The 26,279-nt window shown below is 40.7% G+C and overlaps 1 protein-coding gene and 1 long non-coding RNA gene across 2 annotated transcripts; one reads left to right on the plus strand and one right to left on the minus strand.

Annotated features, from left to right (window-relative positions):
• Positions 1-499: 499 nt before the first annotated feature.
• On the minus strand, positions 500-15,445 carry LOC132343503 (uncharacterized). The gene is made up of 3 exons (XR_009492371.1): positions 15,257-15,445; positions 3,511-3,609; positions 500-875 (listed from the first exon to the last, which is right to left on the minus strand). It is a non-coding gene; the product is annotated as an uncharacterized lncRNA (long non-coding RNA).
• On the plus strand, positions 8,341-12,245 carry LOC112443468 (thymosin beta-4-like). Its single transcript, XM_059880045.1, has one exon. The coding sequence runs from the start codon at positions 8,341-8,343 to the stop codon at positions 8,473-8,475; it is 135 nt and encodes a 44-aa protein (XP_059736028.1). The 3' UTR covers positions 8,476-12,245.
• Positions 15,446-26,279: the final 10,834 nt, after the last annotated feature.

Consider the following 26,279-nt stretch of genomic DNA (forward strand, 5'->3'; position numbering starts at 1 on the left):
TTTTATATATATATATATATATATATATTTTTTTTTTTTAATTAAAGATAATCTTTGCCCAAAAAGGGCCCTCATGTGGTAAGGCACAAGAGGGCAGTGTTACGTTAAATTACATTAAATTAAACTTCATGAAGATGTGATTAGTTGTGGAAACATGAGGGTATTAGATGAATCATGATGCTGGAAATGAGACTTTGGTGCTAATGGCAGTGAGAACTTGAATAATGCAAGAGGAGAGATCGGAATCCATCTCCCAGTGCTCAGGTCCACTGGCCATGCTCCATGGTATCAGCTAGTAGATTAATCTGAGAGGAGATGGGAAACTGGTCCTCTGCAACTTAGCCATAGCAGGGACTTTGCAGGCCATGCTAACTCTTGAATCTATTTTTAATTACCCTTGGGTTTTTAAAAGTCATGCTTATCTTTTTAATTTGATATTGCCTTAGAGAGCTCTGGAGAGACAGCGTACAGCCAAGAAAAAGCTGGGGGGTGGGGAAGATTGACGTGACAAGAAACTTTATTATTGCAAAGGTTTGTATCCCAGTATTCTGGAGTCAGTGGACTTCAGGCCTTCTTGTAACCTTATGGGCTGCTGAATATTTGACCTAAATATTTGACTCCAAAGCCAAGAAGTGTTCGTGTTTCAACTTCTATAAGGTGGTAGCCAAGGGATATGATTGTCCTTCAACGAAGCAGACTTCCTTGTCTTTGCTTTGTGCTCAGTTGCCAGCCTCTTTTTCTTTTAGGAACTTCTGCATCTCCTCTGGATATCATGACTGTGTCTTCCTCCCACAGCATTGTTCCTCCCACCCCTGGTTGATTCCTCCAGAAGACGTTGCTCTGTGTCTTGCGCCTCATTTCCACATGTATAGAAACTGGTTAAAAATAAAACTGTAAAACTTACATGTGAAATAAAATCAGCAAATGACCATAATGACAAGTGAACTTGCTTTTTAATAAATGGTAAATAAATGCTTGTCACTATGATTCTACCAATCTATGACAGAAATGATACTGAAAATGAGTCCAGCTTCTCAGAATGTTAAGGTATCTTCAACATCAAAATACCCTTAGGCTTCTATTTTTTTCAAATTTTAGAGAGATTTACTAAAATTAGGTCGACTCCACACCTGAAACTAACACAACATTGTAAATCAACTATCAGGAATCAGTTCAGTCGCTCAGTCGTATCCAACTCTTTGCAACCCCATAGACTGCAGCATGCCAGGAAATCAACTATACTCCAATAAAAATTTAAAAACAAATTAGATTAATTGTATAAATGCATTTAGCATTCAAGCTCAGATACCTTTGCAAGTGAAAGGTAATGCTATTAATAACTACATCAGGACAACAGGAATAAAGCTGGACTATCATAACCAAATCAGGATGTATGGTCATGCTAATAAAATGTACATGCTTTGTTGAAGCAATAAATTCAGATTTGAAATGCAAGGAGACTGTCAAGTGAAGCTTTATGACATGAGCATGCAGTGAGAAATGATTGCAGAAGTTGTGAAGAGGAAAATAAAACAATTGGATTTCCCCAATTATATTAGAATAGAAGTTCTATGTTTATGCTTTTTGTTATCACTGTCTCCAGTACACAAGCAAGAAAACCATGCCCATCTCAAGACCTCAGTTCCAATACCTTAGAATTTACTAATGTCTTCTGGAGCTCTTTCGTTCAGGCCAGTTTTCATAGCACTGAAATCTGGGTGGGGAGTTTTCCTTTAGTTTCTTAATACCTGTTGAGTGATGTTTGCAGGTCCTGTTTGGGATGTAGCTGGGCCTGGGAAGAGGGTAACCTTCAAATATCCCCTGTTCAGGGTAAGACCACCGGAACCCTCTTTCCTGGTGCCACAGCCTTTTTTCTGCATTACATTCTGATTGCATTGTCCTTTTGGAACAAAGAAATCTGTCTCATTCATCATTGTCAACAATCTGTAAGGACAGTGGCTGACACATAATGCAATGCCCTTGAATTAAAGAGGGAAATAAAACAAAGGCTTCAACCCCTTAAAAAGTTAAAAAGGAAAGGGCTACGCAACACAGGTAGATGTTCCTACCAAGTTCCCACCAAGGAATACAGAAACATTTATTGAGCTCTGACTCTGTGCCAGGCCTTGCTAAGCTCTTTATATTTTGATTTCATTTAATCTTTACAACAGTCTTAGTCCTAATTTATAGATGGAGAAATTGAGGCTCAGAGATTTTAGATAACTAGCCAGAGATCATATGACCTCTAAGTCAATTTAGACAAAGGCAAAGGTTTCAGACACAGTTGCTGAAAGAATTGCTGAGTATTCCTCATATACATGAGGTGTGGACTCTCAAAGGTGAGTGAGGGCCATTGCTATGCTGCGTGACAGGGAGCCATCATTAACCAGAAGCTCTGTGATCCTTTCCTTCTAATAAAGACCTAAAAAATCCATCATGCCACTTACCTCGTCTTCCTCTGCTCTCAGAGAATCTTTGTTCCAGTCAATATGGATTCCAGGTGACTTCTCCACTTTTAAACGATTTCTCCTTGGAGAGGTCACTTGAGCTACTTAAAAAAAATCCAATACTGACCTTTCAAGTACCACTTGCCGCAACAAGTAACGCTTGTGGAGTTGGTGCAATGGGTTTTGAGTGGTTAAGAAAGATTTCCTCTAAGTGGTAGAAAGAAGCAGTTTACTTCTCTAGTTGGTACTGCTGGTGAATTCCAGTTGCCTGTGACAACCTCTCCATGGAAACTTCCTCAAGGCCAGGTACATTTGCCCTATTTCTTTGTCTCACTGTTAGATTTAATAGGCAGTGATCTGCCTTCCAAAGTGCTGGTTGCTCACACCCCCCTGCTGAGTCACAAGCAGCCAGCTAATAGGGCAGATTCTAGTTTTTTTGCAAAGGTTCTTGCCAGCTCCTTAGACACCATTCTGCAATATATTTTTGGCAGATAACAATGAAGGAAATACAGGAGTTGGAATGGTTTCTTCAATATGATATTTAACAGCACAGATATCTTAAAAGAATGAGCACAATGTGTTTGGTATTGGGCCACAACGAAATCGATTCTTTGAAACAATAACATCAGTATTTTTAGTCTGCTCTGAGTGTGTGCTTTTGAAACCCACTATTTAGGAGGGGTCTATGCTACCTCAAGCGAAGAGCTGACTCATTGGAAAAGACCCTGATGCTGAGAGGGATTGGGGGCAGGAGGAGAAGGGGACGACAGAGGATGAGATGGCTGGATGGCATCACCGACCCGATGCACATGAGTTTGGGTGAACTCTGGGAGTTGGTGATGGACAGGGAGGCCTGGCATGCTGCAATTCATGGGGTCTCAAAGAGTCAGACATGACTGAGCGACTGAACTGAACTGAACTGAGGAGTTAAGATTTTATGGTTAAAGCTTCCTGTTATTTAGAGGATGAAGTGTTGATTTTCCTGTACAACATACATTCTCTTCCCCCTCAGGATGAGCTAGCTGCTGTAACAAACAGCCCCTCAGTCCTATTAAATGCTTACCTGCATGTCCACTGTGCTTTGACTGGGGCTTGTTCTCAAACAGTCTCTCAGAGACCCAAGTTGAGGGAGGTTTCATCTTAACATATGCTTCCTTGATCACTGCAATAGTCAGGTGGGAACAAGCAGAATCACAAATAGGCCCCCACAGGTTCTTCCAGAAGCAACACTAGGTTACATTTCTAGGCCAAAGCAAGTCATTTGTCCACATCTAAATTCAAAGAGGACGGGAGGTACAAACTCATCTAATTCCCTGAAGTCAGAAAGCTAAAAATACTTGATGAATAGCACTCCATGCCTTCTTTTTTCAACAAACTTTTTATTATGAAAATGTCTACAGGAAGAAGTTGGCTTGGATCAGCTGCCCTTTTTGGATCAACTGATATTGCAGGGAAATCTGGAAATACTTTCTTTCATATGACCAGGGAAGGTAGTGGACATCATGGTTGACCACTCACAGAATAGGTGGTCATGGTTGTGGATCCCAATTCCAGAATTGAGGACACTAGGCAAAGGAAAGCACCTGGGTCCTCTCCATCCACCTACATAGTAAAAAAAAAAAAAAAAAGGTAGATGAATGAATCCCGGGCTGGATGAATCACAAGTCGGAATCAAGATTGCCCAGAGAAATGTCAACAACCTCAGATATGCCGATGATACCACTCTAATGGCATGAAGAGGAGCTAAAGTGCCTCTTGATGAGGGTGAAAGAGGAGGGGAAAAAGCTGGCTTGAAACTCAACATGAAAAAACAAAGATCACGGCATCCAGTCCAATCACTTCATGGCAAATAGATGAGGAAAAAATGGAAGCAGTGACAGATTTTATTTTTTTGCGCGGGCGGGGGGGGGGGGCTCCAAAATCACTGTGGATGGTGACTGCAGCTGTGAAATTAAAAGACGCTTGCTCCTTGAAAGGAAAGTTATGACCAACCTAGACAATGTATTAAAAAGCAGAGACATCACTTTGCTGACAAAGGTCTGTATAGTCAAAGCTATGGTTTTTCCAGCTTTTTCTCACAGATGTGAGAGTTGGACCATAAAGAAGGGTGAGCACTGAAGAATTGATGCTTTTGAATTGTGGTGCTTGAGAAGACTCTTGAGAATCCTTTGGACTGCAAGGAGATCAAACCAGTCAATCCTAAAGGAAATCAATCCTGCATAGTCATTGGACAGACTGGTGCTAAAGCTCCAATACTTTGGCCACCTGATGTGAAGAGCTGACTCATTGGGGAAGACTCTGATGCTGGGGGAGATTGAAGGCAGGAGGAGATAAGAACAGAGGATATGATGGTTGGATGGCATCACTGACTCAATGGACACGAATTTGAGCAAACTCCGGGAAATAGTGGAGGACACAGGAGCCTGGATCCTGCAGTCCATGAGGTTGCAGAGTTGGACATGACTTCATGATTGAACAACAGCAAGAAATTTTAAGTGTCCTAATGCCTGTATGAGACCCTGAGACCCTGAGGGATTGTTCAGCTCACTCAGGATAGGGCAAGGTCAGAAGTGCTAAGTAGGGTAAGAGAGAGAGAGTTGAAGGGTGTTACTTTTCAGATGAAGGAACTATTCCCTACAGCCAGGGGAAATTAGCAATGACTTTTCAGAGGTACTATTAACTTGATAATGAAATGCACACAATACTGGCACTTAAAAGACTAGAGTTTGATTCTTGGCTGCTCTAGTTATCAGCTGTGTAACACTGGCACTGTCTAAACTCACTGTCTCCAAAATGGGAGTATGATAGTTTGTGCCTCCTCAGGACATGGCCTGGAAAAGAGGCACATTTTTAGTATAAGGCCCGCTGCTGCTGCTGCTAAGTTGCTTCAGTCGTGTCCAACTCTGTGCGACCCCAGAGACGGCAACCCACCAGGCTCCCCTGTCCCTTGGATTCTCCGGGCAAGAACACTGGAGTGTGTTGCCATTTCCTTCTCCAATACATGAAAGTGAAAAGTGAAAGTGAAGTCGTTCAGTCGTGTCCGACTCTTCGTGACCCCATGGACTGCAGCCTACCAGGCTCCTCCATCCATGGGATTTTCCAGGCAAGAGTACTGGAGTGGGGTGCCATTGCCTTCTCCGAGTATATGGCCTAGCATGAAACAAAAGCTCAATGAATGGCAGATGTCATTGTTTTATTGTTTTTAGAGCTTTGTTTGAAAAGTTCCACCTGGAAAAGAAATGTGACATCCTTAATGACATTTGTGAATGTGCTAAGGATACAGAAAGATGGTGTGACTATAAAGACACCAGCGTTAGTTCTGTGGAAATGGTGGAGGAAGGGGGGTCTCTGTTTTTGTGTGATGGGCAGTAGCTTCATGGTGGGTGGCAGCTGCATTGTGTCATAGCCAGTTGTGTGCCCAGAACTTTGTGTTTCCTATTGAAGAGGATAAAGAGACAACTAAGGAAAAATAGACATGAATTATAGGGGAAACGGCACTGAGTCTGTTTTGGATTAGTGGCAATGAAATGGGTGGAAAACATTTGGTTGTTTGATCATAAGAAGAGCTATTTAAGAAGTCCCAGGTTTATATGTTCTCCAGAATGCTGCTTCTAGTAATAATGCCAGGGGAGTCATGTAATGTAGGAAAGAAGTTGTAGGTTGGACTCAAAAGAATTAGTTTTAGTCTTAAGCTATCAGGTTCTGGTATGGGAACCTGGCCAGGCTCACCTCGAATTGTCAGCCTCTATTTCCTCATCTGCAAGTTAGGGTGATGCTCTGTCTTCCTTGCAAGGTTATTAGGGGGAAAATCAAGTAACACAACAAATTACGAGTCGTTAGCACTGCAGGGCAGTGTAAGTGTTGGCCTCAGGGTTCAAGAGACGTGTCTGGTTACGTCAACACAGCTTAGGATTCCCTATCATAATGTGGAACTTTTATAACTAGGGTGACTGCCCAAGCCTGGAATCCATAGCCCTGTCTTTAGGGAATGACTTGTTTTCTTCTTTTTTAAATCATTTAAAAAAATGTTTTTTAAACTGAAGTGCAGTTGATTTATAATGTTGTGTTAATTACTGTTATACAGCAAAGTGCTTCAATTATACATATGTACATTCTTTTTTCTTTAAATTATTTTCCATTACGGTTTATCATAGGATATTGAATATAATTCCTCATGCTATACAGGAGGACCTTGTTGTTTATCCATTCTATATATAAAAGCTTATATCTATTAACCCCCACTCCCTCTCCTTTGGCAATCACTGCTGCTGCTGCTACTGCTGCTAAGTTGCTTCAGTCGTGTCCGACTCTGTGTGACCCCACAGATGGCAGCCTACCAGGCTCCACCGTCCCTAGGATTCTCCAGGCAAGAATACTGGAGTGGGTTGCCATTTCCTTCTCCAATGCATGAAAAGGAAAAGTGAAAGTGAAGTCGCTCAGTCATGCCGACTCTCAGCGACCCCGTGGACTGCAGCCCACCAGGCTCCTCCATCCATGGGAATCACAGATCTGTTCTTTATGTCCATGATTCTGTTTCTGTTTCATAGTTAAGTTCATTTGTTTTAGATTCCACCTGTTAGTGGTATCATATGGTATTTGTCTTTCCCTTTCTGACTTACTTCACTTAATATGATAATCTCTAGGTTCATCCAGGTTGCTGCAGATGGCATTATTTCATTCTTTTTTATAGTTCAGTAGTAGAGAATGTGGAGAAGGCAACGGCACCCCACTCCAGTACTCTTGCCTGGAAAATCCCATGGACAGAGGAGCCTGGTAGGCTGCAGTCCGTGGGGTCGTGAAGAGTTGGACACGACTGAGTGACTTCACTTTAACTTTTCACTTTCCTGCATTGGAGAAGGAAATGGCAACCCACTCCAGTGTTCTTGCCTGGAGAATTCCAGGGACGGCGGAGCCTGGTGGGCTGCCGTCTATGGGGTCACACAGAGTTGGACACGACTGAAGCGACTTAGCAGCAGCAGCAGCAGCAGCAGCAGTAGCAGTAGAGAATGAGTTGTTGTCTATAAGGGTATTTCAGTGTTGTGTTTTTTTGTTTGTTTGTTTTGATGAAAATCTAACAAAAGCAATACATGCATCTTCTGGATCATCTGTTTCTCCTTATAACCAAGTATTGCCACTCAATACCAAGGCCTACATTTGCATTGGTGTTTATGACTCTTTTGGAGCCAAGAAGAACTACTTCATCTCAGGCTAAAGAGTAAAGGCAGAACTTCCACAAAAATTCTTAATACATGCCAAGGGAGGGCCACATAATATCATGGCACACTGTATGAACAGTTCAAGTAAATTTGCAAGTGGTGATTTAGGGTCAGCAAGCAGCAGTATCTCTCTGACCATTGTTCATATTCTGTTTCATAGATAAGTTCATTTGTGCCGAATTTTGCTTAGATTTAGTCTTTAATTTTTATAGTCACATAAAATTAATAAGTAAAAGAAGTGTTTGCCTGATTTTATATTGGCACTTTATTAATATCGTAATAAAAATAGGAATTTCCCTGGCTGTCCAGTGGTTAGGACTCTGCGCTCCCAGTGCAGGGGGCACGGCTTTGATCCCGGGTCAGGGAACTAAGATCCCATAGGTCATATGGTGTGGCCAAAAACCACATATATAGGCACACACATAACAGTATAAAACTTATTTAAGTAAAGTTTAGGGATTGGTGTGATTTTATTTTTTTCATTTAAAAAGAATCACATTGTCTTGTTTGGGAAACAGTGATGTTGAATATAAAAGCTTGCATTTTAAAATAAGCACATGAAAAGATGTTCAACATCATTACTCACTGGGAAAATTCAAGTTAAAACCACATCAAGACTCCGCAGCTGCCACCACGGACTTGACTCACTCACAGCTTGCTTGGCTCCCTCTGCAGCCATGTCTTACAAGCCCGATACGGCTGAGATTGAGAAATTCGGTAAGTCGACGTTGAAGAAAGCAGAAATGCAAGAGAAAAATCCACTGCCTTCAAAAGAAATGATTGAAGAGGAGAGGCAAACAGGCGAGTCGTGATGAAGTGTGCGCTGCCAGTATGCACTATATATTCCACAAGCATCGCCTTATTTTACTTCTTTTAGCTGTTCAGCTTTGTAATATGCAAAGAGATTGGATCAAGTTTAAATGACTGTGCTACCCTTTTCAGATCAAAGAATGGAGAAATACTGACAACATAGGCCGCGCCTGCCTTTCCCACCTGTCTGCTTGCCTGGCAGGGAAGGAAAAGAACTTGCTTGGTGGTAAAGGAGAAAGCTGGATGGAATGAGAGTGAAATCTGGAGTAAAAAGCAAGCTGGTCCAGGCTGACTTGTGGGCTGTAAAATGCACTTTAATCAGAGTGCCATTTTTTTGTTGTTCAGATGATTTTAATTATTGGAATGTACAGGTTTTTAATATGCAAATAAAAAGTTGTAAAACCTGAAAAAAACCCACAACAAGGTATCACCACGTATCCATTACAATTGTTAAAATTAAAAAGACTAGCCTATACTAAGTGTGGATGAGAACATGTAGTCACCAGAACCCTGTAACACTGCTGGTAAGAATGTAAAGTGGTGCAGTCACCTTGGAAGGAAATCTGGCCATTCCTCAAAAAGTTAAATGCAGCTAATATATGACCTGGTCATCCCACTCCTGCATATTTATCCAAGACATATGAAAGCATATATTCACACAAAGATATTACATGATTGCTCTTTGCAGTGTATTTGTAGTTGTCTCAAACTGGAAACAATCCAGTGTTCATTAACAGGTGAATGGATGAACAAATTGTGGAATATTCATAAAATGGAATATCACTTAGGAAAAAAATAAGAGGGAACTATTGACACCCCCGATAATGTGGATGAATCTCAAAATTTATATGCTGAGTAAAAGTAGGCAGCTGAGAAGGTACATAGTCTATAATTCCATTTAAATATAACTCTCAAAAACCAAAGTATAGTGACAAAAAAACCACTGGTCGTGTAGGGTTAGGGTAGCGATCAGGAGAGAGGGATGATACAAGAGCATGAGAAAGCTTTTAGGGGAGGTGGAATCACTTTTTTGGATCATGATGATGATTTTTTAGATGTAGACATATTTCAAAACTCATCAAATCATCCCCTTTATACGCAGTTAATTGTATGCCAGTTAGACCTCAATACAGCTGTTAAAGAAATAAAAAAGATGCACTGCTAAACCTTGCCTTCAGACTGTCTTGGTTTTGATCCCACCTTTGACTCTAGGGTGTACCTGATGGCTCAGATGGTAAAGAATCCACCTGCAATGTGGGAGACCTGGGTTCAATCCCTGGGTTGGGAAGATTTTCTTGGAGGAGGGCATGGCAACCCACTCCAGTATTCTTGCCTGGGGAATCCTCATGCACAGAGGAGCCTGTGCATGCTCCTGGGCTGCAATCAATGGGGTCATAAAGAGTTGGACATGGGTGTCTGACTCTTTGTGACCCCATGGACTGCATCATGCCAGGCCTCCCTCTCCATCACCAACTCCCAGAGCTTACTCAAACTCATGTCCATTGAGTTGGTGATGCCATCCAACTATCTCATCCTCTGTCATCCCCTTCTTCTCCTGCCTTCAATCTTTCCCAGCAGCAGGGTATTTTCCAATGAATCAGCTCTTTGCATCAAGTGGCCAAATTATTGGAGTTTCAGCTTCAGCATCAGTCCTTCCAATGAATATTCAGGACTGATCTCCTTTAGGATGGACTGGTTGGATCTCCTTGCAGTCCAAGGGACTCTCAAGAGTCTTCTCAAACACCACAGTTCAAAAGCATCAATTTTTCAGCACTCAGCTTTCTTTACAGTTCGACTTTCACATCCATACATCACTACTGGGAAAACCATAGCTTTGACTAGATGGACCTTTGTTGGCAAAGTAATGTCTCTGCTTATTAATATGCTGTTGGTTGGTCATAGCTTTTCTTCCAAGGAGCAAGTGTGTTTTAATTTCATGGCAGCAGTCACCATCTGCAGTGATTTTAGAGCCCCCCAAAATAAAGTCTGTCACTGTTTGCATTGTTTCCCCATCTATTCACCATTAAGTGAAGCTGTCTTAGCTGCAAGCTGTTTGACTCTTGGACAATTGGTTAATTTTTGAGTGTCACGTGAAATGGGTATGATAATACCTACCCTAGTAGGTTATCTTAGATCAAGTGAAATATATGTGCCTTCTAACAAAGGACTTGCTTCTTAGTAAATACCCAGTAAGTAGCAATCGTACTTCAGTGGTATTCTACCTGAGAGAAAGCAATCTAGGCCATATGTCTACATAAATATTTTCTTTTTCCTGGAGATCATAGTATATTCTCTCCATTTATGACCTATGACAACTTCTATATAAATGTGCTACCATTTCCTTGTATGTAGCGGTACTAACAACAAAAATGCCCATTGCCTAGGGTACATCCTACATCTGCAAAATTAGAATCTATATGGGTGAAAACCCGGCAGCAGTATTTTAACAGCTTTGAAGTGAATCAGATATATGGGGAAGTTAAAGAAAGAGGACTCTGAGGCTGTGCTCCTCTCAGTGTGATCCCCAGACCAGCAGCGCCACATCACATGGGAGCATCTTAGAAATATAGCAGCTCAGGCCCAAACCCAGATCTGCTAAATCAGAAGCTGTGTTTGATTTATTCCAAACCTCAGGTTGATTTGTGTGCACCTTAAAGATGGAGGAGCAACAGGAGTCGTCGTCTCAGAGGGTCCTTCCTTCTTTCAAATGCTGTGCCAAATTTTTTGAGTATGATGTAACATAATATCTCATTTTAAATCTTGTTGGGAGGAATCACAGAGACCAGAAGATAATACCTCTGAGAGAAAGGCAGTTCAGAGAAATGTTTGCTAGAGGAGGTGCTTACTTCCCAGAACAGAAGGCGCTCCATCAGACCTGTATAAAATGATAATATGGGATGACTGGGGACAAATTGACCTCGATAGAAACTCAGCATTTATATACTTAGCAAATGGCTCTATTTATATGGTTCATTTTCAGACACTTTCCAAATGTTGCAGTTAACACAAAAAAATTTTATTTCAGGAATCTGGTTTGATGGGCCACTATTTCAGTTCAATTACAATCAATTGAACTAAAATTGTATGCTGGGTTTTGCTGAACTGTCTTATTTAATTTAACCCTCATGTTAACCCTATGAAACACTTACCATTGGTTAACCCATTTTTATAATGGAAGGAAACATGGTTTTGAGTTCTTGGTGATTTGCCCTAGATCCCATCCAGCTAGAAGCTGGCAGCATGGGGATTTGAACCCATGTCTGTAAAGATCAGAACTTGTTTGTGTGCCAAGGCTAGTTGGGCAAAGAGGAGAAGTGCTTGATTCTGGAGTTGGCCTGCTGGGGTTCGTGCCTGACTCACTGTTGAATGGAAGAATACATGAGTGGTTTTGCTGTATAACGTGACTGTGGGGTGGGGAAGAAGGTCCAGAACAGGAGGGAAGCATGTGGCAGTCAGCCTCTAACTCAGAAGGTTGGTGGTGGGGGACCGGCGACATAGAGTTGATAGGAAGGATGGAGTTGCGGGAGGATGGAGGTGTTGATCATGAAATGTACCTGTATCACGTCTTTGGCCAAATTAAGTGATACATGTAAGGTTTATATCTGGCGCATGGCCTGACATCTATTAGCACTTAAATGGTAACTATCTCTAGGCTCAAGGACAAATCTATTGTTACTGTTTTCTGTCAAACAAGAGTCTGTGCAGGAACCAGCTGCCTCATCTATTATTTCATTATCCTCCTTTCCTAAAGGTGATTACTGCAAACTGGAAATCCCACACAGCTCCATCCTAAAGGTCTATTTCAAAGATTACAAAATAATTCTTTGCAATTTCTCTCCTATATTATCTTCTTTAGTAATCTAACTTGATTTTTAATATTACTTAATTTAAAATATCTTAAATAAGAAATTGATTTTTTGTGAAAAAACAGAAAGCACATTTAAGCAAAAATATAAAACATATAACTCTAATCTTTTGTTCTTTAATATTTAGGTAATTGGCAATATCTTACCATTATAAAGAGGCTTCCATGGTGGCTCAGACAGTAGAGAATCTGCCTGAGACCCAGGTTCAAATCCGTGGGTTGGGAGGATCCCCTAGAGAAGGAAATGGCAACCCACTCCAGTATCTTTGCCTGGAGAATTCCATGGACAGAGAAGCCTGGCAGGTTGCAAAGAGCTGGACACAACTGAGCAACTAACATTTTCACACTTTCACTTTTTCCATTATAAATAATGCTGATATGACCATCCTTGTTTGCAAATCTTTGTGCATATCCTTTATTATTTCATTAAGATATATTTCGCGAGAAGAACCAACAAAGGTATTTGTCACCAGTGCTGGTTGTGATTTCCAGCCCTAGATTCAGGGTATAAGCCCCTAGAAACTTAGGTCTGTCACTAAGAAGAGAGACTTGCTAAGTGGAGAAAATTTGCCCTTCCTAATTTACATGTAGCTTCCCCTGAGATTGAGCCTGCTCTGGTGTGTTTCAGAGGTAACATTTCAAAATAATTAGGTGGGGAACTCACCTAATAAAAATCCCTGAGGACAGCATTTTCAATTCTGCAGATCTTTCCCCCAGGGTTTTCCTCTATCAGTTCACTTCAGTTCAGTCCCTCGGTCATGTCCGACTCTTTGCGATCCCATGAATCGCAGCTCGCCAGGCCTCCCTGTCCATCACCAACTCCAGGAGTTCACTCAGACTCATGTCTATCGAGTCAGTGATGCCATCCAGCCATCTCATCCTCTGTCGTCCCCTTCTCCTTCTGCCCCCAATCCCTCCCAGCATCAGGGTCTTTTCCAATGAGTCAACTCTTCGCATGAGGTGGCCAAAATACTGGAGTTTCAGCTTTAGCATCATTCCTTCCAAAGAAATCCCAGGGCTGATCTCCTTCAGAATGGACTGGTTGGATCTCCTTGCAGTCCAAGGGACTCTCAAGAGTCTTCTCCAACACCATAGTTCAAAAGCATCAATTCTTCGGCGCACAGCCTTCTTCACAGTCCAACTCTCCCATCCATACATGATGTGAGAAAAACCATAGCCTTGACTAGACGAACCTTTGTTGGCAAAGTAATGTCTCTGCTTTTCAATATGTTATCTAGGTTGGTCATAACTGTCCTTCCAAGGAGTAAGCGTCTTTTAATTTCATGGCTGCAGTCACTATCTGTAGTGATTTTGGAGCCCAAAACAATAAAGTCTGACACTGTTTCCACTGTTTCTCCATATATTTCCCATGAAGTGATGGGACCAGATGCCATGATCTTTGTTTTCTGAATGTTGAGTTTTAAGCCAACTTTTTCACTCTCCACTTTCACTTTCATCAAGAGGCTTTTTAGTTCCTCTTCACTTTCTGCCATAAGAGTGGTGTCATCTGCATATCTAAGGTTATTGATATTTCTCCCAGCAATCTTGATTCCAGCTTGTGTTTCTTCCAGTCCAGCGTTTCTTATGACGTACTCAGCATATAAGTTAAATAAGCAGGGTGACAATATATAGCCTTGACGTACTCCTTTTCCTATTTGGAACCAGTCTAACCCAAGGTCTGAAATGCCAATAGGAATGGTAATCTCTCTGTTTAGTATAACACTTTCTTCACTCCTCAGGAGAACTCAAAGTACTATTTTAGGTACTTTTAGCACAGTCTGAATTCTGGAAAATTGCATCACTTTACCATCAACAAAGCCAAAATAGTTCAAATTGGTCATCCAATGAACAGAGCATCGGTATGAACAGAAACCATATCTAAAGTAACCAATCATACTTATTGGAACAAAATATTTTCCCTGAAAGCAAAGTAAAAATTAGAAAGAAAAGCAATTCTTTTTACTAGGACAAGGAAGGATATAGAAGAACACTGCAGGGATTCACGGGGGGACAAAAAAACCTCATCTCCATGTATCAAAATAATCACTGATGGATGAGTTTCCTATGAGCTGAGAAAAGGAGCCCTGAATCATTTGTGCTGCCTTCCCATTACTTATGAAAAGAGAGAGGGGCAAAGATGTGGCTGCTGACATGGAAATGAAGGATTTAAAATGTTCTCCAACTGACTTCCAGGGGAATTCCACAGCCTGTTTGCCTCCACATATCCAGTTTTATGGCCCCAAATGGACCTCGAGCCTCAAGACTCAGCTCCCATATCTTTTTTCAAGACTTTCCTCTGTCCAACAAAAAAGGGAGGTGATCTAACCACATAGCAAGACAAAAATTTCTGTTCTTCTCAGACTCTTGTTTATAGTACTTGGCTTGCTGAAATGTTTATCATGTGATCTTTGTAAAATATTTACATGGAAAACCTTAAGCTAAAAATGTGTTCAAGTTGGCAACCAATTTTTTTTTTGTTAAATGGGAAGACTTATATAGGCACTTGACCAAAGAGAACAATCAATATTTGAAAATATTTGAAAGGTGCCCAACATTGTAATTACAACAGTAACACAAATGAAAACCACCATGAAATTGCCACTAAAAATCGATGAAAATAGCAAAAATTGTATATCAGAAAGCTGAAAGTATGTATGGATATCTAATGCCTTCATAATTCAACACTAACATGTTAACTATCCCAAAGGAAACGTTCGTATCTACACTGAGAGGCAGATAGGAAAATGTTCATAGAACGTTATTCCAATGTTGTGGCCACTAAACCCTAAATCAACAATACAGTTGATAATTAAATTATTATATTTACACAGAAATCCCAAACTACAAACTACCGTCTATGCAACAACATGGATAAATCTCAGAGATGTTGGCAAAACAAGCTGACATGGAATAAATACCGTGTGATTCCATTATATAATATTCAAAACAGGCCAAACTGATCGAAGATGTAGGTCAGGATGGTGGCTACCTCTCATGGAGGAGGAGTAGTGATTGGTGGAGAGACAGGGGAGAGGCTTCTAGAATGCTGATCAAGTTCTAGTTCTTTCTTGATTCCATGGGTATGAACAGTTCGAAAAATTCACCAAGCCACACAGCACGCAGGAAACGTTTCTACATGTAGGTTATACTTCAACGAACTGGTTTACTTTAAAACAAGATCAGAAGGGAGATGCCTAATAAATATGCAGCTCAGCTCTTTTTATGGGGTGAAGATAAGAACTGTAGTTGATTCCAGGACAACAGTTTTTATAATTGTATCTTATTCTGCTCACCAAGTGTGGGCTAAAAACTTGTGGGTAAACAAGTTATGCTAAATTGAATCTAGTTCTTTAAGGCAATCTTGTGCCAAATAATTTTGAGAAGGTCCTTGCTCTCTAATTCATCTTGTCTGTGAATTAAGAAATTTATTCATTAAGCATGTATGTCTCCAGAGAGGTACACCTATAATGCTTCAAATATGGGTCATTTGTAGTTGTTTTATTTAAGCTATAAGCTGTATTCTCAAACAGCATCTACATTCCCTGGTGGCCCTGATCTGCCTGCAGTGCAGGAGATGCAGATTCGATCCCTGGATCGGGAAGATCCCCTGGAGAAGGAAATGGTTACTCACTTCAGTATTCTTGCCTGGGAAATGCCCTGGACAGGGGAGCCTGGCAGGCTACGAATCCATGGGGTCATGAAGAGTCAGCTATGACTGAGCAACTAACACTTTTTCTCACTACTATATTTGATTCCTAGGGCTGCCATTACAAAGTACTACAAACTGGATAGCTTAAAACAACAGAAATGTGTTCTCTCACAGTTTTGGAGATCAGAAGTCTGGAATGGCTGTGTCAGTAGGGCTACATGCCTGACAAGGCTTTAGAGGGGAATCCTGGTCTCATCTAGGTTCTGGCGGCTACTGGCATTCCTTGGCTTATGGCATCATAACTCCAGGTTTCGCCCCTGCATCTGCACAGGGCCTTGCTCTCTGGGTTACTCTGTGTTCTCTCTTCTTCTTTAAAAGAGAAAGGGCCACCCTAAATTCTAGATGATTTTTATCTTTATTTTAGATTCTTAACTAGTGACATCAGCAGAAGATCCTATTTCCAGGTAGGTCACATGCTGAGGTTCTGGGTGCATATGAATTTGGGAGAACTGAGACCAATTTTAATGGACTCAGCCTACCCACAATCCTGTACTCCATGCTCTTGGCTTCATGGCCTGGAAGCTGTCAGGAGCTCCATCTCCCCGAACACTGATTTCCCTTTCAGTAATTCAACAAATATTTTTGAGCCTCTGCTACATGCCTGACATTACCCCAGACGTAGAAGATCAAGAACATGGCAAGTAATGTTAGGAAGTGACTAGGTGCCAAGATTTTTATCATTTAATCCTCTGCACAATTCTATCATTTTATAGATGTTGCAACTGTGGTGACACAAATTGTTTAAGTAACTTTCTCAAGCTTAAACAATTATCATGTGATTAAGCTCAGGTCTATCTGCTCCTAAGGGCATATACCTGTTCTTCTTCTTCTTTAAATTGGCTGCCTTGGGTCTTAGTTGTGGCATGTGGGCCCTTTCATTGTAGCACACAGATTCAGTTGTGGTGCACAGGCTTAGTTGCCTGTGGGCTATTTTGAAATAGCTTAGTTCCCTGCTGCTACTGCTGCTAAGTCACTTCAGTCGTGTCTGACTCTGTGCGACCCCATAGACGGCAGCCCACCAGGCTCCCCCATCCCTGGGATTCTCCAGGCAAGAACACTGGAGTGGGTTGACATTTCCTTTCCAGGGATCAAAACCACATATCCTGCAAGGTAGATTCTTAACCACTGGACCACTGGGGAAGTTCCTACCTGTTTTCAGACACCTGTTTTATACTACATGGCACTGAACATTAATTGCATACTCAATTTGGGTCAAGGCCCTGAATTAGACAGTGGGCCATGGAAACAAATGAAACACATGCCCTGCCTCTGGGAAGCTCATGACCTAAATTCATACTTAAACCAAGAGTATGAATGGCAAACCGTTCATTCAACAAATATGGAATGAAAGCTTCGCATGTGTTGAGCATGGTTTTAGATGATGAATCACTAGCAAATGTGATACATAGGATCCTCTTTCTCTTGGAGCTTATAGTCTATTGGGGAGAACAGAATGATAATAAATAAGCCAAGAGGAAATAAATATGTCCACGTTGTGATAGATATTATGAAGTGAACCAGGAAATCAGTAATGGTGTGGTGTTATCCCTTCTGGAGAAATAATAATTTAGCAGTGGCCTTGGAGAGCAGACCCAAGTGTAAATACTTCAGGTGATCTAGCCTACACTTAGGGTATAAGGCTCTACATAAAACCTGGTAGAGCTACTCATGACATGGGTGACTCCATGGAAGTTACTAAAAACCCTCATCTGTATATTAGGGATAACAATAGTTTCCACTTCAGAGGGTTGTTTTATAAAGTGAATACACACATAAAGAACTTGGCATAGTGCTTGGCACATAGCAAAAGGCTCAGTAACAATTAGGACCCATAGTTTAGTGCAGGAGGGTGGAAAGGTTACTAGTTGCTAAACCTTTCCTGCCTCCCTCTTCCTCTGATACCTCTATGCACTGACTCATCTCCCCTGCACAGGGGGCTGGGACTGCCAGTAAGATCGCATTCGGTTTAGGGAGATAGTGGCTGACCATGGGGGAAGATGGATGCAGTGTGAAGATTCTCCCTCGTAGAATCCTGCTTTTATTCCTCCTGACAGTTTATAGCCTTCGAACCACGCCCACCTCTCGTTTTCCCTGCACTGAGCCTGTTTCCTCCTACATCAAAGTGGCTCTGTCCTGTGGAGCCTCACGTCCCTATTGGTCAGTGCTGTGCGCATGTGCAGATATTGCTGGTTGCATCTTATTAAGCGTCCAGGGGAAATTTGAATATTGACAGCTGTGACTGGTCGCTGGACGCAGCCCACAACTGCAGAGCTGATTTCTCTCTCTCCTCTTCCAGTGATATGATAGATTTCATTCCCGGAGAGCTTTATGGACAAGATTTACGTCTGTTTTTCCCTGCTGTGAGCCTGGAATAAAGTCTTTGCAGATTGCCGAAGCAGGTTTAGTGAATCACTCCCGCTTATTTACTCCTGCTCCTCATTCCTCCGCATGGAGGATACAACCTGATTTAATAAATGTCACTCTCCTCTTCTATCCATCACTAGCCTCAGACACACTGCCAGGCAGTGGCACTCAGTTGCAATGGTTCCTATCAGGGCATTACAGAAGAGCCTTTTCCCAATGCAATCTTTCAAATAGAAGATTGCCCTTCTGCAAGACCCAGAATGGCAACATGCCAGGGCCACTCTGTGGCCTAAGAAGCCAGTAATCCCTGGGACCAAATACAGAAACATCAGCTTTGGAAAAACCCTGTGTCAAAGCCGATGATAGCTTCTGTCAAGATGTAGAATTTTTTGTTGTTGGAGAGGCGGGCTGTCTGGATTGTTTGGACAAAATGTTTGCAGAAGATAAAACTGCTGGCTTAGGAATGATGAATGATGTGGCTCATGTTCGAATATACTAGTTACTATTTTGTAGCTGTGGGCAAGTTTTTGAACTTCTCTGATCCTCAGTTTGATTGTCTGTAGAACAGTACTTAATGTGGGGTTTTGTGATAGGGTATAATGTGTGAGAGTGTGGTACCTGATGCCTAGTAAATGTGAGATAGATACTATCTTCAGCTCCAGGTGACTCCAAACCCTTAGGTTTAACTACTGTCTGGTCAAATGAATTCATGTTTTTAAAGATGAAAAATCTTCTCAAACTCATTTTTTAAAGAAGACTTCTTCAATATCTTTTGGTGTCCTGAATCCTTTACATGGCATTTAAAGGCCTTTGAGGGCTAACCTAGGCCATGCTCCCATCCTCACGTCCTAGTGTTTCTGGGGGTCTATGCCTTCTCACTGTACCCATCATTTTCTTGCTATTTCCCAGAACTTGCCGTTCACATCGGCCTCTGAGCCTTTGGTGTCTCTTCCCTCTGACTATGATGTCCTTCTCCTGTCTGCTTGTTTACCTGAAAAAATTGTGGCTTTCTTTAGGCTCGGGATTGTTGACCTTCTCTATGATGCGTGATTCTGACCTCTCAGAGCCTGTTACCTTGTCCTTTGTGTTTTCAGGGCACCTGGCTCATGACACACGGCACGTTGTCACATCCTTCCAGGATTATCTATGAATCTGTCATTATCTCTGTTCAAAATGCTGGTTGGTATCACTAGCACCATTCACAGTACCTGGCATAAACTGTGTTTAATACATGCTTGTGGAATGGGTGAGTGGAATGTGCCTTGTAGGGGTTCTATCCCCTTTGCCTTATTGGTCTTCCCCTACTTGACAGGTGATGGGGAGGAGGCATTTCAGCTCAGTCATATGTTGAGCACTGCAGTATAGGCTAGGACAGGAGGTCATGCTGTTTAAAAAGGTTGGTTTGCCTTAGAGTTACTCTTCTCTTGTGCTAACACCTTGGGCAAATGGTTGTGGACTGGGCTGGGGCCAGGAAAACTTGGTGTTATGTGTATCACAAGAATATTCTTGATCACCAAATTCCATGTCTAGAAATTCATCCTGAAAATTTAATCACTGGTGAAAATATTTTATTGTTGTTCATGATTGTAATTATTTAATAGCAAACAATTTGAAAAAATTGAAATGTCTGCCAGTGTGTAATTGATTGACTATATTTTTGTATATCTGTATAATAGAATTCAAGTTATTGATTAAAAATAACATTGTAGATGAATATTTTTGATACAGGAAAATATGTTCACAGGTAGAGTAAGAAGAGCAGCTTACAAAACGGATGTATGGCATACTGCCTTATTTATAAAATTATCTTATATGTAATTTTATAATATTTCTCTAAAATATTTTTCATATGTATAATTCAAATCTGTGTGTGTGTGTGTGTACGTGTGACAGAGAGAGAGAGATAGAGACAGAGATACATTTAGGAAAAGGTTTGGAATGTTATATACCAAAATGTTAACAGTGTTTCTTTCTGGTTGGTAGAATTACAAGCATAAAAGTTATTTTTCTTGTAACAAAGATATTCTGAAGTTATGTTTAAAGTATATTTATATCCAAAGCCATGTTAAGTAGGGATTGTTTTCTAAATGCTAGTATTTCCTTTATATTAAGACAAAAATTCTTTTACAGTAGTGTAGTAAAATGAAGCTAGCTACAAGTGATCAAAGTTTCCTTTTTATTATATATGACAAACTTTCTGAAAGTGATGGGTTTTTGGCAATTTACAATCCAATTGCTGGGGTGAAAAATTATTTTACCCCAGACAGAAGGAGAGGGTGAAGTATAATTGCTTCTTTAAATTTACTTTATGTTGGGAGGATTACCTGATTGCTTTATGGTAAAAACCAGGCTTTCAAGAAAGCTCCCCAGATATATCAGCTGACAAAAACAGTTAACCCATCCAGGCTCCAGGGATGGTAATATAATGAGACATTTAAAATAAAGATCATGAGACACTACTCAGTTGCAGGCAAGCTGCCATCTGCAAGGCTAATGTAATTATAGAGACCAAATCTTGTATAGTTTTTTTCTTCACTAAATTCCTTTGGCACTCAGGATCTTTTCTTCACAATGTAGCTCTTGATTACACAGTGTCTTTTATTCTTCCCTTGCTATTCGAAATAAATTCTGTTCTCCTTATCACTCTGTGAGTATCCTAAAATATATACTTTCCTAGCAAACTGAAGCAATGAGTATGAGTAACAAAGCAATGATGAATGAGTAGGGAGTAGTAGATGAGAAGCCTTGGGTGTTTCTAGTATTTCAAAATGCCAACCAGACAAGGTATATTTCCCCACCCTAAAGCCATTTAGGCCAACTAAAATGTTAGTTGTCCTTGCTCTTTGCTGGAATTATATAAACAAGGCAATAATCCTAGGTTTGTTTTTTTTTTTTTTTGCTCGATGTGCAAATTGGCTCTTGAGGATGTTATAGAAATTTTGGGGGTGTTTATGGGGGACTAGTTATCAGAGTCCTATGGTTTGATTATGGAAGAATGGCAAACCATTGGTTGAGGACACAGATGAGCACAATATTTATGCTTAGTATGTATTAGTTGGCTTGATTGAGGGAACATTTATTTCATCAAGATAATTATTCAATTTATTCAATTTATTTGACACTGAATCAAGCAGACAAAATAACAAGTTCTTGACTGAAGTTTTGCTTGTTTGTGGCTGTGGTTCCCCACTGGTTGCATCAGCATCATGTAGAGAACTTGTGACACTACAGATTCTCCCATTTCCCTATTCTAAATTCTAGGATTCTAATTTAGCAGGTTTGGGCTGAATCAGGGGAATGTGAATTTTTGACAAACCTCTAGATGGTTACTATGCACATTTAAGTTTAAGAACGTCCTATGTAGATTAACATTAAATAACTTACAAAAGCTAAATAGGCGTAAAGTTTCAACAAACTTTGCATAAATGTATACAACAATAAGGATGCCTACGAATGACCTACCTAGGATGATTGCTAGAATGTTCTAGCTCTTGCTGACTCTTCTTTCTGCCGGCTGTAATCCCTAGGACAGCTTCTGTAGAATGTTCCCTGAATGAAATGCAGACTGTGTTACTTGCCATGAGGTTAATGAGATTCTCTGCTGATAAGATGATTCTTTCCCCTCTGGCTTGAAGGATGTGCAGACTCTATAAATAATTAAGGGAAGAAAAAATATAACCAGATATAATTAGTGTAAACTCTTAATTCAGTAAGAAAACAAAAAAGACAGAGTGTGCTTCCAGATTATATTCCAATAGATACACATAACTTAACTATTATTCTCCTCTCCTTATAAGATCATTAGTGTTTCTAACACTGAATAAACAAGGTGGACTCGTAGCTTGGCTGGGTTTGAATCCAGAATATTTTCCACTTTGGAAGAAGAACCCCTGAGAATACTTTATTTACTATAATGATGCAGTAAGAAGCTCCACTGCTGTTAAGAAAATTCTATCTAAATTATCAAAACCAATATCATTTAATAGAAATAAATGCTCAATTAAATTGAAAATCAACCCATGGGAATCCATGTAAAGAATATTATTGAGAGTAAACACATTTTGGGGAAAGAATAATGACTTATAAAAATTATTTATTTTTAAGTGAAAGATAATTACTTTAAAATATTGTATTTTTTTTTGCCACACAGCAACATGAATCCACCATAGGTATACATATGTCCCCTGCCTCTTGCTCCTCCCTCCCAGAATGATGACTTTTAAAATGTTTAGGATATAGTGTTAAGTGATACAAACATTTAAAAAAATATATACTGGCATAGACCAACTTTGGGTAATCCAAATAGAAAAATAAATTGTTTAGTAAGGGACACCCCAAAAATATCATCAGTGGTTATCTTTGGTTGACATAATTAAAGTCATTTTTCTTTATTTTATTATAATTACTGTCATTTTCCCTTCATTTTATATATTTGCTACACAAAGTATATGATAACATTCTGATAGGAAAACAAATAAATTTATTTTAAAGCAATTGCCTGCATATATATTGGGTAGCGATCTAACTTTTATTGATCTATACCCATACAATAAAAGTTAGATCGCTACCCAATATAATCATGGCATCTGGTCCCATCACTTCACAGGAAATAGATGGGAAAACAGTGAAAACAGTGTCAGACTTTATTTTTTGGGGCTCTGAAATCACTGCAGATGGTGATTGCAGCCAGGAAATTAAAAGACGCTTGCTCCTTGGAAGAAAAGCTATGACAAACCTAGACAGCATATTCAAAAGCAGAGACGTTACTTTGCCAAAAAAGGTCTGTCTAGTCAAGGCTGTGGTTTTTGCAGTGATCATGTATGGATGTGAGAGTTGGACTGTGAAGAAAGCTGAGCACCAAAGAATTGATGCTTTTGAACTGTGGTGTTGGAGAAGACTCTTGAGAGTCCCTTGGACTGCAAGGAGATCCAACCAGTTCATCCTAAAGGAGATCAGTCCTGGGTGTTCATTGGAAGGACTCATGCTGAAGCTGAAACTCCAATACTTTGGCCACCTCATGTGAAGAGTTGACTCATTGGAAAAGCCTCTGATGCTGGGAGGGATTGGGGGCAGAAGGAGAAGGGGACGACAGAGGATGAGATGGCTGGATGGCATCACTGACTCGATGGACATGAGTTTGAGTGAACTCCGGGAGTTGATGAGGGACAGGGGGGCCTGGCATGCTGCGATTCATGGGGTCGCAGAGAGTCAGACACGACTGAGCGACTGAACTGAACTGAACCGATACCCATACAAAGATTAGAATCCTGGATAAAGAAAATAGATTGGTGTTTCATGAAAAACATGAAGCTCTTGTGTCAAATGAGAGGGGAGCTGGGGACTGGGTTGATGGGGGGACAAGGCAGATTAACTTGAGGTCACCCACTCCTGCCCTGTGAGACCCATGGCAGGCATGACCAATGACTTCAGCCTTCTTTCCCATAGAGCCCTGACATTAAACTTCCCAACATCCTACCAGTTCGTAGTACTTGATTGGAAATGGCACAAAGGGAGCTGGTCTTCACTGGCTTATGAAAGAGTCCATGTCCTCAAGTCATGGTATCTAACTGGGAGACAAAGCAAACATAAGACATGTTAAGTATAAAGATTTAATTCCTGGTTCAAAATAACCAAGAAAGAAGCATCACAAGGCAGTCCATGATTAATTACCAAATGAATCAGACAAGGAGGATGTTTTCTTTGAGGATGGTGAGAATATCAAATGTTCTCCAGTATGTTCAGGTTTTGTCCTTGTGACGTCAAAGTATGTGGAAGAAAATGTCTCTGCCTTCCACTTGGCAGGTCAGAATCCTTTCCACTCCTAGGTGATCAGAGTTGAGACATATCTAGTCAAACGATGAAACTGAACATGCTGATTTCACCCTATGGGTCTTAATTTTCTTTTTCTTTACAGTGAGCTAGAGTGACTTCACTTTCACTTTTCACTTTCATGCATTGGAGAAGGAAATGGCAACCCACTCCAGTGTTCTTGCCTGGAGAATCCCAGGGACGGGGGAGCCTGGTGGGCTGCCATCTATGGTGTCACACAGAGTTGGACACGACTGAAGTGACTTAGCAGCAGCAGCAGCAGGAGGCTTTGTCATCAGAGGTTGTGGCAAATGTGATAATATGTCAGTATTTTGAAACTGTAGCAGAAAAACATGAAGTTACTTAAGTATAGTAAAAGTTCCTTTCAGGATTTTATTTTCACAGACCCATATTATCCCATGTATCAAGCAATGACCTCCCTATGTTTCGTGTGATAAGGTACATTTTACACTTTACTCGGGAGCGTTTGAAAAACTGGTTGTGATAATTAAACTTAACCTCCTTTTAGAATGTATGTATTACTTTTCATTTAATTACTGGTAGAGTCATAGAACAGGTTAAGGCACATAGGGGTTGGTGGCTACAAGATAGTTATGGAAAGAAGGAATGCAATTTTATTGCTTCCCTAAAATGGATGATGGCTGCTTCATTTTAACTTGTGAAAACAGCATTTTGTCATGAGTTTTCACACAGCAGAATGTTTCATATTTTTTTTTTTTTACACTTCTTAGCAGATAGAGGAAGAGTGCAAAAGCAGAGATGAATAGACCGTATTCCAGTGTGTGGAATGGTGTTTTCCAGTGCTGTGCTGGGGGTCAGAAGACCTGGGAGTTAGTCCCAACTTGGTCACTTACTGGTTTTCCCTGGTGCGTCAAATGGTAAAGAATCTGCCTGCAATATGAGAGACCTGGGTTCCATCCCTGGATTGGGAAGATCCCCTGGCAAAGAGAATGGCTACCCACTCCAGTATTCTTCCCTGGAGAATTCCATGGACAGAGAAGCCTGGTGGCCCACAATCCATGGGGTTGCAGAGTCTGACATGACTGAGTGACTAACACTTTCACTTCACTTTTTCACTGTGGTCATTTACTAGTTATATGTTCTTAGGTATTAAAGCCTGTTTTTTTTGGTGTGTGTTTTTTTTTTTTTAATTTCCCCTGCCAAACTCCCACTTTACCCTTTTCAGAGCAGTGGTGCCTCAATTTTCCTTTGAATAACTGTCCTTTCTCCATTCAGTGCCAACCTGTGAATGAGGTATGCAGTGTAAACAAGCCTGGCTGATAAGGACAGCAGTGATCGCTTGAGAGATGGGCATGTGACCCAAACTGGACCAGTTAAAGTGAATCCTGAAATTTGCCAGAATTTCTGGGAAAGGAGAATTCTCTTTTACTTGGGAGACTGCTAACCCTCCACTCCCGCATCTTCTCACTGTTGGAATTACCTGCCTGAGAATGAAAGATAATTTCTACTACTTCTATTAGTAGTAGAAGAAATGAAGATATAAAAAGGAGAAAAATATTCAGACAAATATTTTGATCATCTAAATTCAGCTGTTACTGAAACTGGAGGCCTCAGAATCCTGTGAATCAGTAAGTTAGCTGATTTGCTGAAATTTTGAGTCAGATTTTTGCCACTTGTAGCCAGAGTTCTTGCCAGTTGGGCAATACCCCTTGAGGGTTTTAGTTTTCTTCTCTTTAGAAGGTGAGATACTTTAAAATTTTTAATTTTGCTTTAGAAAGCAATACATTTTTCTTATTGTAAAACTGTAACATTGTAGGAAGGGATTATCAGGTTGTATTCACTTAACCATTATGTGTTAGTCACTCAGTTATGTCCAACTCTTCAGGATCGCATAGACTGTAGGCTGCCAGGCTCCTTCTTCCAAGCAAGAATACTGGAGTAGGTATCCATTCCCATCTCCAGGGGATCTTCCCCACCCAGGGATTGACCCCGGGTCTCCTGTATTGCAGGCAGATTCCTTACCATCTGAACAACCAGGATGTCAGTTAACTATTACTATATAACAAATCTCACCTGAA

The sequence above is a fragment of the Bos taurus genome, chromosome 22 (genome assembly GCF_002263795.3).
Source record: "Bos taurus isolate L1 Dominette 01449 registration number 42190680 breed Hereford chromosome 22, ARS-UCD2.0, whole genome shotgun sequence".
Taxonomy (NCBI): Eukaryota; Metazoa; Chordata; class Mammalia; order Artiodactyla; family Bovidae; genus Bos; species Bos taurus.

What these genes read in the sequence shown, in the direction of transcription:
- LOC112443468 (XM_059880045.1), top strand. Translation starts at nt 8,341, where the DNA reads ATGTCTTACAAGCCCGATACGGCTGAGATTGAGAAATTCGGTAAGTCG.